Source organism: Somniosus microcephalus, chromosome 5 (genome assembly GCF_052327205.1).
Source record: "Somniosus microcephalus isolate GS21.2 chromosome 5, FLI_Smic_1.0, whole genome shotgun sequence".
Taxonomy (NCBI): domain Eukaryota; kingdom Metazoa; phylum Chordata; class Chondrichthyes; order Squaliformes; family Somniosidae; genus Somniosus; species Somniosus microcephalus.
The window spans coordinates 16885373-16897620 of NC_140991.1; the positions used below are offsets into that span (position 1 = coordinate 16885373).

The following is a 12248-nucleotide window of genomic DNA, read 5'->3' on the forward strand; positions in this document are numbered from 1 at the left end:
ATTAATGATCTGGACGAGGGAATTGGATGTAGTATCTCCAAATTTGCAGACGACACAAAGCTGGGTGGGAGAGTATGCTGTGAGGAGGATGTCATGAAACTCCAGTACGATTTGGACAGGTTGGGTGATTGGGCAGAAACATGGCAAATGCACTATAATGTGGATAAATGTGAGGTTATCCACTTTGGTGGCAAAAACAGGAAGGCAGATTATTATTTGAATGGCAATAGATTGGGAGAAGGGGAAGTGCAAAGAGACCTGGGTGTTCTTGTGCACCAGTCGCTGAAGGTAAGCATGCAGGTGCAGCAGGCGGTTAAGAAGGCAAATGGTATGTTGACCTTCGTAGCAAGAGGGTTCGAGTACAGGAACAAGGATGTCTTGCTGCAGTTGTACAGGGCCTTGGTGAGATCGCACCTTGAGTATTGTGTGCAGTTTTGGTCGCCTTATCTGAGGAAGGATGTTCTTGCCATGGAAGGAGTGCAGTGAAGATTCACCAGGCTGATACCTGGGATGGCAGGAATGACGTACGAGGAGAGATTGGGTCGATTGGGCTTGTACTCACTGGAGTTTAGAAGATTGAGAGGGATCTCATCGAAACCTATAAAATTCTGTCAGGTCTGGACAGACTAGATGCAGGCAGGATGTTCCCGATGGCCGGGGAGTCCAGAACCAGGGGTCATAGTCTAAGGATAAGGGGTAAGCCATTTAGGACTGAGATGAGGAGGAATTTCTTCATCCAGAGAGTGGTGAACCTGTGGAATTCTCTACCACAGAGGGCGGTGGAGGCCAGTTCATTAAATATATTCAAGAAGGAGTTGGATATATTTCTTAAGGCTAAAGGGATCAAGGGATATGGGGAGAAGGCAGGGACAGGGTACTGAATTTGGATGATCAGCCATGATCTCATTGAATGACGGAGCAGGCTCGAGGGGCCGAATGGCCTGCTCCTGCTCCTATCTTCTATGTTTCTATGTCCTGGGCCTTCTCTGTGCTCCCTTTATTCCGCCACTCCCGCTCAAGTCCATAGGAACTTTCAAAAAGCAATTGGACATGTACTTGAAGAGGACTAGTTTGCAGGGTTATAGGAAAAAGCTGGGGTGTGGGACAAATTGAGCAGCTCGTTCAAGGATACGGCAGATGCACGATGGGCCAAATAACCTCCTCCTGTGCTGCAAGATTCTAAGCTGCCTGTCTTTGTTGGATGGGATATCCACAGAACCGAGCCCCAATGCGAGTCTGTGCCTCCAGCAAAGGAGGGGAGTGAGAGGGGGGATGTGAACGGGAGGAGGTCCCTGGGCACTGTGTGAACGGACAGCTCCTGGTTGGTGGTGAGCTGGCTCTTGCCCTGCTTGTAGCAACACTGCCACTTGCTGGCCACAGACAGATATGCAGTGCATCAGTCATGTGAAATATTGCTCTACTGCTGAAAGGTAAGGGTTTGTTTAAACTGGCCCCAGGTAGAACTGAGGACAATTTAATGTAAAACTACTAACTGAGCTAAAGAAGAACAAACTTCAACATCACCTGCCAAGGTAGAGTATCGTGAGACATTTAATATCAACTTTAATTTATATAGCACCTTTTAACATAGTAACATGTCCCAAGGCGCTTCAGAGGAGCGTTTATCAAACAAAATTTGACACCGAGCCACGAGGAGATATTAAGACAGATGACGGGTTTTAAAGGGTGTCTTAAAGGAGGAAAGAGAGGCGGGGAGGTTTAGGGAGGGAATTCCAGAGCTTGGGGCCTAGACAGCTGAAGGCACGGCCACCAACGATGGGGCAATTAAAATCAGGGATGGACAAGAGGCCAGAATATTCTATAGTGGTTTAAATTTGTTCTCTTAGAATGAGATAGCCAGTTTCTGCCTAATTAGGGAATTAGGTGTGTTATAAGTTGCAACTCCCCAGAAACTGGGTTAACTGCAGGATCTGTGCTGGAGCCAAACCGGAATGGCGGAGGTGAAAGGTCAGAGTTCAGCCTGTTTCAGCAACCTCTGGGAGTCTTTGTGAAATTTCAAATCAGAAATATTGATGCTGGTCAGAGGGATCCTGAATGGAAAGTATTGGCAGGGAGAGAGCTCAATCTCACAGTGGAGCAGCCTTGAACAACACTAGGTGGACAATATCTTTGACACATTATTTCAAATTATCCAACTTTTAAATATATGCATTTTATCATGGGGCCAGTTAGGTGATCACAGGTTTCCTGCTCTGGGTCAGGGAGGGGTCAGGGAGGGGTCAGGGACTACAACTCCCGTCAGGCTCGGCGATGGCGCGCATGCGCGGCATGGACCTCCGCCGCTTAACCTCTGACCCCCGGAAGTGTATGGGGACACGTTGGAAACCAGGAAGAGAATCAGAAAGTGGGTGAGTGGGTGAGTGTGAGAGAAAAATAGAGAGGAGAGTGTGTGAGAGAGAGAGAGAGAGAGAGAGAGAGAGAGTAATAGAGAGAGGGAGAGTGTGTGTGAGAGAGAAATAGAGAGAGAAATAGAGCGAGAGGGATAGAGAAATAGAGAGAGTGTGAGAGAGAAAGAGAGAAATAGAGAGGAGGGGGGGGAGAGAGAATTCTGTAAAAGTATCCTCCAGACTCAAAGGAAAACCGTAAACAATGCATGCAGGGCAGAACTAGGCCAATATCCATTAATAATCACTATCCAAAAAAGAGCCACCAAATTTTGGAAACACCTAGAAATGAGCAACCCCCACTGCTATCATTACGAAGCTCTGAAATGCCAAGAGAGGACCATAAAGAAGAATACCCTCAGTCAACTAGTCCTGACTACTAACAATAACCAGCCCCAGGACAGTGACAGCGTAACACAAAGAATTCGACCCAACACAATCGTCGCTAAGCAAAAGGAAAAATATCTGTCATATTGGGCAGAAACAACAAAAACCCAAAGCAAACTCAATTGCTACTTGGCCCTAAACAGACAATACAACATGGCTGATTACCTGAACATGGTAAAGGATAGCAAACTGAGAAAAACTTTGACAATGTACAGGCTTAGTGAACATAACCTGGCGATCGAAAAAGGTAGACACAGGCAAACCCGGCTACCAAGAGAGGATAGGATATGCTCTCACTGCAGTCAGGGAGTGGTGGAGACAGAGATGCACTTCCTCACAGCTTGTAGAAAATATCAGGGCATAAGGGAGAATTTCTACCCAAAATTCACAAAAATATGCCCGGAATTCAGAAATTTGAATGACGACCAAAAAACTCCCATACCTACTAGGGAAGAGAGAGATTGTGTAACACTAGCGGCACACTATGTTACAGCTTGCCATAAACAGAGGGACAACCACTAAATATAAGATAAGAGTATATATAAATTATATGAAAGTATATTTATACACTCAGGGATATATCTGTTTATACACTGTATGGATAGATCTGTATTTTTGTGAACAAACATGAATGTTTTCCGATGCTTTGGCAACATAAGATGTAACTTGTCATGCCAATAAAGCGATTTGAATTGAATTGAATTGAGAGAGAAAGAGAGAGTGAGAGAGAGAAAGAGAGAGTGAGAGAGAGAGAGAGAGAGAGTGTGTGAGAGAGAGAGAGTGTGTGAGCGAGAGAGAGTGTGTGAGCGAGAGAGAGTGTTGTGAGCGAGAGAGAGTGTGTGAGAGAGAGCGTGAGCGAGAGAGAGCGAGAGAGAGCGTGAGCGAGAGAGAGCGAGAGAGAGCGTGAGCGAGAGAGAGCGAGAGAGAGCGAGAGAGAGCGTGAGCGAGAGAGAGCGTGAGAGAGGGAGAGCGAGAGAGAGGGGGGTGCGAGAGCGAGAGAGAGGGGGTGCGAGAGCGAGAGGGGGTGCGAAGTGCGAGAGCGAGAGGGGGTGCGAGAGCGAGAGGGGGTGCGAGAGCGAGAGGGGGTGCGAGTGCGAGAGCGAGAGGGGGTGCGAGAGCGAGAGGGGGTGCGAGAGCGAGAGGGGGTGCGAGAGCGAGAGAGAGGGGGTGCGAGAGCGAGAGAGAGGGTGCGAGAGAGAGGGTGTGAGCGAGAGAGAGAGGGTGTTAGGGAGGGGGTGTGAGGGAGCGAGGGGGGGGGCGGAGGGAGCAAGAGGGGCGAGCGAGAGAGAGAGAGGGGGCGAGCGAGAGAGAGAGGGGTGAGCGAGAGAGGGGGCGGGCGAGCGAGAGAGGGGCGGGCGAGCGAGAGAGGGGCGAGAGAGGGGCGGGCGAGCGAGAGAGGGGCGGGCGAGAGAGAGGGGCGGGCGAGAGAGAGGGGCGAGCGAGAGAGGGGGGCGAGAGAGAGAGAGGGGGCGAGCGAGAGAGAGAGAGGGGCGAGCGAGAGAGAGAGAGGGGGCGAGCGAGAGAGAGAGAGGGGCGAGCGAGAGAGAGGGGCGAGCGAGAGAGCGAGAGGGGCGAGAGAGAGGGGGCGAGCGAGCGAGAGAGAGGGGCGGGCGAGAGGGGCGGAGCGAGAGAGGGGCGGGCGAGCGAGAGAGGGGCGGGCGAGCGAGAGAGGGGCGGGCGAGAGAGAGAGGGGCGGGCGGAGAGAGGGGGGCGAGAGAGAGAGAGGGGCGAGCGAGAGAGAGAGAGGGGCGAGCGAGAGAGAGAGAGGGGCGAGCGAGAGAGAGAGGGGCGAGCGAGAGAGAGAGGGGGCGGGCGAGAGGGGCGAGCGAGAGGGGGCGGGCGAGCGAGAGAGAGGGGCGGGCGAGAGAGGCGGGCGAGAGAGAGAGAGGGTGCGAGCGAGAGAGAGAGAGGGGCGAGCGAGAGAGAGAGGGGCGAGAGAGAGAGGCGGGCGAGTGAGAGAGAGGGGGCGAGGAGAGAGAGGGGAGAGAGAGAGAGGGGCGAGAGAGAGAGAGAGAGGGGCGAGAGAGAGAGAGAGAGGGGCGAGCGAGGGGGAGGGGCGAGAGTGAGGGGGAGGGGCGAGAGAGAGGGAGGGGCGGAGCGAGAGGGAGGGGCGAGCGAGAGAGAGAGGGGCGAGCAAGAGAGAGAGAGGGGCGAGCGCGAGATAGAGAGAGAGGGGCGATGCGCGAGAGAGGGCGAGCGAGCGAGAGAGAGAGAGGGGCGAGCGAGAGAGAGAGAGGGGCGAGCGAGAGAGAGAGGGGCGAGCGAGAGAGAGAGGGGCGAGCGAGAGAGAGAGGGGCGAGCGAGAGAGAGAGGGGGCGAGCGAGAGAGAGAGGGGCGAGCGAGAGAGAGAGGGGCGAGCGAGAGAGAGAGGGGCGAGCGAGAGAGAGAGAAGGGCGAGCGAGAGAGAGAGGGGCGAGCGAGAGAGAGAGAGAGGGGCGAGCGAGAGAGAGAGAGAGGGGCGAGCGAGAGAGAGAGAGAGAGGGGTGCGAGCGAGAGAGAGAGAGAGGGGCGAGTGAGAGAGGGGGGAGGGGGCGAGGCGCGCGAGAGAGCGAGAGAGAGAGAGAGGGGCGAGAGAGGGGTGAGCGAGAGAGAGAGGGGCGAGCGAGAGAGAGAGAGAGAGAGGGGCGGAGCGAGAGAGAGAGAGAGAGGGGCGAGCGAGAGGAGAGAGAGAGGGGCGAGCGCGAGAGAGAGGGGGCGAGCGAGAGAGAGAGAGAGGGGCGAGCGCGAGAAAGGGGCGAGCGCGAGATAGAGAGGGGGGGCGAGCGCGAGAGGGGGGCGAGCGCGAGAGAGAGGAGGGGCGAGCGCGAGAGAGGGGCGAGCGCGAGAGAGGGGCGATGTGCGAGAGAGGGGCGAGTGAGAGGGGCGAGCGAGAGAGAGAGGGGGCGGGCGAGAGAGAGAGGGGGGCGAGTGAGAGGGGCGAGCGCGAGAGAGGGGCGAGCGGGCGAGAGGGGCGAGCGCGAGAGAGGGGCGAGCGCGAGAGAGGGGCGAGCGCGAGAGAGGCAGCGCGAGAGAGGGGGCGAGCGCGAGAGAGAGGGGCGAGCGCGAGAGAGAGGGGCGAGCGCGAGAGAGAGAGAGAGGGGCGAGCGCGAGAGAGAGAGGGGCGAGCGCGAGTGAGAGGGGCGAGCGAGCGAGAGGAGAGGGAGCGAGAGAGAGAGAGGGAGGGGCGAGCGAGAGAGAGGGGAGGGGCGAGCGAGAGAGAGAGGGGGCGAGCGAGCGAGGAGAGGGTCGAGCGAGCGAGAGAGGGGCGAGCGAGAGAGAGGAGAGTGAGAGGGGGGTGAGCGAGAGAGTGAGAGGGGGGTGAGCGAGAGAGTGACCCGGGGGGTGGGGGGCGCGGGGGGCGATCCATGTGTTGGCCGGCTACGGATTGAGATTTTTGTTTTTGAGTTGCAGAGATGGGGGACGGCGACAGGATGGGGGCGAAGAGCAGGCGGATCCTGGTGACTGGGGCTCGGGCTGGTCGGCCGTGCCATTGAGCAGGTGGTGAAGGCGGCGAGGGGCAGGCGGACGAGGATTGGTGTTTCCTGTCCTCAAAAGATGCTGATTTTAACGTGAGTCCCAGTCGTGGCGCTGAGCGGGCTCGCCCTTGGCAATCGGCATCTGTAAATAAATAAATCTTTCTTCATTGGGCCGATTAGGTCGATTAGGCTTATATTCGCTGGAGTTTAGAAGAATGAGAGGGGATCTCATTGAAACTTATAAAATTCTAACAGGACTGGACAGACTAGATGCAGGAAGGATGTTTCTGATGGTCGGGGAGTCCAGAACCAGGGGTCACAGTCTAAGGGTAAGGGGTAAGCCATTTAGGACTGAGATGAGGAGGAATTTCTTCACCCAGAGAGTGGTGAACCTGTGAATTCTCTACCACAGAAGGCGAGTTGAGGCCAGTTCATTAAATATATTCAAGAAAGAGTTGATATATTTCTTAAGGCTAAAGGGATCAAGGGATATGAGGAGAAAGCAGGAGGGTATGCCATTCTGGTCCCTCGACCTCAGCCATGCTGCTCCTATCTTCTATGTTTCTATCCTGTTCCTCACCTCTCCTGACGACGGGTCCCGGCAGTGCCTCCCCCACCCATGGACGAACCTCGACAGTGTTTACATCGCAATATTCCACCCTGGGGTGTGCTGGGCCAACATCTGCGCCCACTTCCCAGCAGGAGCAGGAATTCCGGCTGGTTTTGTCTCCCGCCCCCCCCCTCTTTTACCCCCTCCCCATTCCCTAACCCAGGGGTGCTGAGGCCAGTTGCTGAGCCCCCGATGATGGTTTTGAAATGCGGTTTCTCGTAACACGGTCACTGCATTCATCGCCCATCACTAGCTGCCCTGAGGTGGCGGTGGTCTGCCTTCAACACAGCGGCTCACTGGGCCACTTCAGAGGGCAGTTGAGAGTCAACCATGTTGGTGTTGGAATGGAGTCACATATAGGCCCAGACCGGCAGGTTCCTTCCCTAAAGGACATTAGTGAATCCAACAGCTTCACGGTCACGTTTACTGATGCTGGCTTTTTATTTCCAGATTGTTTTAAAAACTGAATTCAGATTCTCAAACTCGTGTTCTCTGGATTATTAGTTCAGTAACATAGCCACTGCACTCGAATACCCATCGCCCAAACTATGAGAAAAGGGAAGGAGACCGTATGAATGGGCTTGAGGTGATCCGAGGTGTATCTGGAGAGAGAAGAAGCTGTGGGGTTGCGATCTATCGGAGCGGACCCAGTTTTTCAAAGAGTTGTTTTCTGACATTGAAGACCCCCTCCCCTGTTAGAGGCGGGGTGGGGAGAGGGATGTTTGGTGGGCACAGTGCCACAGCATGATCTGCTCTCCTGTGCAGTGCTGAGCGAGCGCTGCACTGTCAGAGATGCCTTCTTTCAGATAAGACGTTAAACCGAGGCCCCGTCTGCTCTCTCAGGTGGATGTAAAAGATCCCATTGCACTACTTCGAAGAAGAGCAGGGGAGTTCTCCCCGGTGTCCTGGCCAATATTTATCCCTCAACCAACATCACTAAAAAACATTATCTGGTCATTATCACATTGCTGTTTGTGGGAGCTTGCTGTGCGCAAATTGGCTGCCGCATTTCCTACATTACAACAGTGACTACACTCCAAAAGTACTTCATTGGCTGTAAAGCGCTTTGGGACGCCCTGAGGTGATGAAAGGCGCTACAGAAATGCAAGATATTTTGTTCTTCCTCTCCGTGCAGGAATGCTGCAGAAACCAGGGCCTTGTTCGACAGATACCAACCCACACACGTCATTCACCTGGCAGCCATGGTGTGCGGCCTCTTCCGCAACATGAAGTACAACCTGGATTTCTGGGTGAGCGGCGGCGTGTTAAATATCTCCATCACTGCGTATGACCGAACGTTGGGAGGAGGGCGGGGGATAACCAGCGGTCCCTCTGTGGCCCCGCCTGTGGAAATGCACTGCTTTCGGCCTTGCCTGGAGCATTGGGTCCAATTCTGGGCACCGCACTTTAGGAAGGATGTCAAGGCTTCGGAGAGGGTGCAGAGGAGATTTACTAGAACGGCACCAGGGATGAGGGACATCAGTTACGTGGATAGACTGGAGAAGCTGGGGTTGTTCTCCTTGGAGCAGAGAAGGCGAAGAGGAGATTTGATAGAGGTGTTCAAAATCATGAAGGGTTTGGATCAAGTGAATAAAGCGAAACTGTTTCCAGTGGCTGAAGGGCCGATAATGAGAGGACACAGATTAAAGGTGATTGGCAAAAGAAGCAACAATATCTTGTATTGATATAGCGCCTTTAACGTAGTAAAACGTCCCAAGTGCGCTTCACAGGAGTATTATAAGACGAAAATATTTGACACCGATCTACATAGGGATAAATTAGGGCAGGTGACCAAAATCTTGGTCAAAGAGGTAGGTTTTAAGGAGCGTCTTAAAGGAGGAAAGAGAGGCGGAGAGGTTTAGGCAGGAAATTCCAGAGCTTAGGGCCCAGGCAACAGAGGGCATAGCCGCCAATGGTTGAGCGATTATAATCAGGGATGGTCAAGAGGCCAGAATTAGAGGAGCGCAGATATCTCGGAGGCAGGGGTTGGGCGGGGGTGGCGGTGGTGGTTGTGGGGCTGGAGGAGATTACAGAGATAGGGAGGGGGCGAGGCCATGGAGGGATTTGAAAACAAGGATGAGAATTTTGAAATCGAGGTGCTGCTTAACTGGGAGCCAATGTAGGTCAGCGAGCACAGGGGTGATGGGTGAACGGGACTTGGTGCGAGTTAGGACACGGCAGCTGAGTTTTGGATGACCTCAAGTTTACGTAGGGTAGAATGTGGGAGGCCAGCCAGGAGTGTGTTGGAATAGTCAAGTCTAGAGGTAACAAAGGCATGGATGAGGGTTTCAGCAGCGGATGAGCTGAGGCAGGGGCGGAGACGGGCAATGTTAGAGGTGGAAATAGGCGGTCTTTGTCATGCTGCGGATATGTGGTCGGAAGCTCATTTCAGGGTCAAATATGAGACCAAGGTTGCGAACAGTGTGGTTCAGCCTCAGACAGACGTTAGGGAGAGGGATGGAGTCGGTGGCTAGGGAACGGAGTTTGTGGCGGGGACCGAAAACAATGGCTTCGGTCTTCCCAATATTTAAGCAGAGGCGACATGAGGGAAACTTGTTTACACAACGAGTGGTTAGGATTTGGAATGCTCTGCCTGCGGTGGAAACAGATTCAATAGTAGCCTTCAAAAGGGAATTGGATAAATACTTGAAGAAAAAATTGCAGGATATGGGGAAAGAGCGGGGGGAGTGGGACTAACTGGATTGCTCTTCGAAAGAGCCGGCGCAGACTCGATGGGCCGAATGGCCTCCTTCTGTGCTGTATTATTCTGATTTGTTGAGCCACACTGATCGGGACATCAAGGGTCGAATTCCCGGTCTGTGCAGCAGTTGGGAACGTTGCGTTGGACTCGGGGGGTGGGTGTGGATGGTGGGGGAGGGTTCCTGCAGTACAGCTCAAGCTCCACAGTGGCAAATGTAAGTAAACCACGGCCTGTGGGAGTGGATTTATCAGCCTTCTCCCCTTAGCTGTGACTGGGCCTGTTTCCCAGTCGCTCCGCGAGTTTCAGCAGTAATGGCGGACCAGCAGTGCCGGTGGAAGCCCAGTCCAACAGGAGGCGGTGGGATTTGGTGAGGGGGAGACGGTTGGGTAGATTCTGATTATCGGCTGATGATTTTAGTATTTTGTTTTAACAGAGAAAGAACGTGCACATTAACGACAATGTCCTGCACTCGGCCTACGAGCACGGGGTCACGAAGGTCATCTCCTGTCTCTCCACCTGCATCTTCCCGGACAAGACCACCTACCCCATTGACGAAACCATGGTGAGCCCCCTCCTCTCTCCCCCTCCCAAAAGAACCAGAGGGGAGATGAGAATTTTATTTTTACGCAGCGAGTTGTTATGATCTGGAATGCACTGCCTGAAAGGGCGGTGGAAGCAGATTCAATAGTAACTTTCAAAAGAGAATTGGGTAAATACTTGAAAGAAAACATTTTCAGGGCTGTGGGGAAAGAGCAGGGGGGGAGTGGGACTAATTGGACAGCTCTTTCAGCGAGCCGGCACAGGCAGGACGGGCCTAATGGCCTCCTGTGCTGTACCAATCTATTCTCTAATTCTATCCTGTCTCACGGCCGGTCACCGGGCTGTGTTCAGATTCTAGCCAGCAGTAAGTTGTACTGCAGTCAGAAACTAGCTGTCATACGGTTACAGAAAGACCCAATCCTGCTCCCGAGTCATCCAGGATTTGTAATTGAAGTAAATTTAATGTAAAAAAAAAACCCTCTCTCTCCCTCCTAGATCCACAATGGACCCCCGCACAGTTCAAACTTCGGATATTCCTATGCAAAGCGAATGATTGACATTCAGAACCGGTAAGCATCCGTTCTGTTTAATGTTCTCCATTTCCTTCTTTCTGTCTCTTTTTGTCTCTGCCCCCCTCGCCCCCGGTCACTGCCCCCCTCGCCCCGGTCACTGCCCCCCTCGCCCCCGGTCACTGCCCCCCTCGCCCCCGGTCACTGCCCCCCTCGCCCCCGGTCACTGCCCCCCTCGCCCCCGGTCACTGCCCCCCTCGCCCCCGGTCACTGCCCCCCTCGCCCCCGGTCACTGCCCCGGTCACTGCCCCCCTCGCCCCGGTCACTGCCCCCCTCGCCCCCGGTCTCTGCCCCCCTCGCCCCCGGTCTCTGCCCCCCTCGCCCCCGGTCTCTGCCCCCCTCGCCCCCGGTCTCTGCCCCCCGCGCCCCCGGTCTCTGCCCCCCTCGCCCCCGGTCTCTGCCCCCCTCGCCCCCGGTCTCTGCCCCCCTCGCCCCCGGTCTCTGCCCCCCTCGCCCCCGGTCTCTGCCCCCCTCGCCCCCGGTCTCTGCCCCCCTCGCCCCCGGTCTCTGCCCCCCTCGCCCCCGGTCTCTGCCCCCCTCGCCCCCGGTCTCTGCCCCCCTCGCCCCCGGTCTCTGCCCCCCTCGCCCCCGGTCTCTGCCCCCCTCGCCCCCGGTCTCTGCCCCCCTCGCCCCCGGTCTCTGCCCCCCTCGCCCCCGGTCTCTGCCCCCCTCGCCCCCGGTCTCTGCCCCCCTCGCCCCCGGTCTCTGCCCCCCTCGCCCCCGGTCTCTGCCCCCCTCGCCCCCCGGTCTCTGCCCCCCTCGCCCCCCGGTCTCTGCCCCCCTCGCCCCCCGGTCTCTGCCCCCCGGTCTCTGCCCCCCTCGCCCCCGGTCTCTGCCCCCCTCGCCCCCGGTCTCTGCCCCCCTCGCCCCCCGGTCTCTGCCCCCCTCGCCCCCCGGTCTCTGCCCCCCTCGCCCCCCGGTCTCTGCCCCCCTCGCCCCCCGGTCTCTGCCCCCCTCGCCCCCCGCTCTCTGCCCCCCTCGCCCCCCGCTCTCTGCCCCCCTCGCCCCCCGCTCTCTGCCCCCCTCGCTCGCCCCCCGCTCTCTGCCCCCCTCGCCCCCCGCTCTCTGCCCCCCTCGCCCCCCGCTCTCTGCCCCCTCGCCCCGCTCTCTGCCCCCCTCGCCCCCGCTCTCTGCCCCCTCGCCCCCCGCTCTCTGCCCCCTCGCCCCCCGCTCTCTGCCCCCCTCGCCCCCCGCTCTCTGCCCCCCTCGCCCCCGCTCTCTGCCCCCTCGCCCCCCGCTCTCTGCCCCCCTCGCCCCCCGCTCTCTGCCCCCTCGCCCCCGCTCTCTGCCCCCCTCGCCCCCCGCTCTCTGCCCCCCTCGCCCCGCTCTCTGCCCCCGCCCCCCGCTCTCTGCCCCCTCGCCCCCGCTCTCTGCCCCCCTCGCCCCCCGCTCTCTGCCCCCCTCGCCCCCCCGCTCTCTGCCCCCCCCGCCTCTGCCCCCCCCTCGCCCCCCGCCCTCGGCCCCCTCGCCCCCGCCCTCTGCCCCCCTCGCCCCCCGCCCTCTGCCCCCTCGCCCCCCCCGCCCTCTGCCCCCCTCGCCCTCTGCCCCCCTCGCCCTCTGCCCCCCCTCGCCCCCCGCCCT

The 12248-nt window shown here is 57.2% G+C and overlaps 1 protein-coding gene across 1 annotated transcript; it reads left to right on the forward strand.

Moving 5' to 3' along the window:
• Positions 1-2271: 2271 nt before the first annotated feature.
• Positions 2272-10671, forward strand: LOC147116916 (GDP-L-fucose synthase-like). The gene is made up of 4 exons (XM_085987191.1): positions 2272-2369; positions 7993-8107; positions 9992-10120; positions 10594-10671. The coding sequence occupies exons 1-4, from the start codon at positions 2272-2274 to the stop codon at positions 10669-10671; spliced, it is 420 nt and encodes a 139-aa protein (XP_085843317.1).
• Positions 10672-12248: the final 1577 nt, after the last annotated feature.